This window comes from Malurus melanocephalus, unplaced genomic scaffold (genome assembly GCF_030028575.1).
Source record: "Malurus melanocephalus ecotype Western Australia unplaced genomic scaffold, MMel_1.1 scaffold_37, whole genome shotgun sequence".
Lineage (NCBI taxonomy): Eukaryota > Metazoa > Chordata > Aves > Passeriformes > Maluridae > Malurus > Malurus melanocephalus.
In genome coordinates, this window is record NW_026623269.1 from 2,608,101 (window position 1) to 2,609,727 (window position 1,627).

Here is a 1,627-nt window from a genome sequence, read left to right on the forward strand (position 1 = left end):
CCAGGGACACAGACAGGATGTCCAGTGCAGGGCCAGGGACACTCTTCCCACACCACGGCTATTCCAACAGACCCTCGAGCCCCTGTGCACACAGAGAGTCAGAATCCACCCCCAACACCACAGAAGGGAAACAGCCCTTCAATGTACACCTTGACCTCAAACTGGAGCAGCCCCCTTCCATTTTCCCCTCCAGACAGGGATGCAGTCAGCATTTCAGGCCTAGCAGAGACTCTGACTTAGAGCAAGGCCCGCAACTCACCTTTACCTCAGGGTTCTCTCACAGCTGACAGGGAACTGGGGCAAGCTGCCACACCTGTGCTCTGTTTGTGCAATTTTCTGAGATATTACAGAATGAGAGAGCCTAATGCACCAGAGGCAAGAATCTGCCATGCCTCAGCCACAGGCACAAGGTGTGAGCAATCCTGGATACACCGTGTGCTCTCGGGCACCTTCAGCACAGCGAGCCTTTGCTTGCCTCAAACCACYGGGGCAAAAAACACAAGAGCTGTGGTTTTGGTTTGCCCAGGCACAAGCTGAACCAGGTAATCTGCTGGTTTCACTGATGCCACAGGCTGGAATAACTGATTGGCACAGCCCAGCTTCCTTCAGCAACCAGACCCCASGTTTGGCTTTTCATAAGAAATGATAAACTCTGTTTGTAGCCACTGTTGGTAGGTGACAACCCACAATGTGGCTGCTCTGGGACACAAGTGTGTGTGCATGGACCAGTCCTGGAAATGCTGTGTTTTAGCTTAGGTAGGTGATGGCTTGGGATTTTTTTTTTTTTTTTATTTTCTCCAGTGTTTTTGTTACATGGGAACAGGAGTGCTGCACTGCCTTAAAATCTACCACTGCATTTGCGCTAATTATGAGGCRGTAAGGCTACATGTAATTCATAGGGAAAAAGCATTACTCTTCAATTTGAATGCCATTTATTATTCACTGGATACAGAGTCACTCATGCTCAAAAACTAGAGAATCACATACAGGAGAAACAGTAATGCACAGACCAAATAGAGGACATTTCTCCCAAATTACAATTTGGCTTCAACATGAATTGCAATAAATGGATCTTCATCATCGGTATTAATCTGGAAATTAGCCTTTCCRTCACCAGAAACATACACTTGCTTTCCAGTACATTTKTCACCTTCCTTTTGCCCAGAAATAACATCACAGTAGGTACCAGCAGGCAGTCCAGTTTGCACATAGACACTCATATTCCTGTGAAAAAATAAACACTATTTATGAACTATTTATGCATTGTTTTCAAAACAGGTATTTCAAATTCTGTATAAGATTTTCAAACCTGATGCCACTTCCCTATTTGAAGGTCAGTGTAATGCATGAGCTTTCTGATCCTATCCCACCTACACACATTCCCATTTTGGCTCTCTAGACCCAGCATGCACTCCAATAACTCATGTTGGTTTGCTGATGAGGGATGCAGTTATTCTCTCTGGGGACACCAYTTCTCCCACTGACTTACCAGTCATCATTATTGAAGATGATGAAGCCTTTATTACCACGGCCAAAAGCCACTTGATTGCTGCCATTGTCCCACCAGTTGGAGAAAGGCTCACCATCCACCACATTACGGAACTTAACCATGTTCCTGAAAACACAC

At 45.7% G+C, this 1,627-nt stretch overlaps 1 protein-coding gene across 1 annotated transcript in view; it reads right to left on the minus strand.

Moving 5' to 3' along the window:
- Positions 1-921: 921 nt before the first annotated feature.
- The window catches only part of LOC130572510 (pancreatic alpha-amylase-like), a 7,462-nt gene continuing 6,756 nt past the window's right edge, over positions 922-1,627 (minus strand). The window contains exons 8-9 of the mRNA XM_057364224.1: positions 1,490-1,615; positions 922-1,224 (exon numbers count right to left, since the gene is read on the minus strand). Coding sequence (XP_057220207.1) covers positions 1,035-1,224; positions 1,490-1,615 — 316 coding nt within the window. The 3' untranslated portion in view covers positions 922-1,034. The remainder of the gene's footprint in view (positions 1,225-1,489; positions 1,616-1,627) is intronic.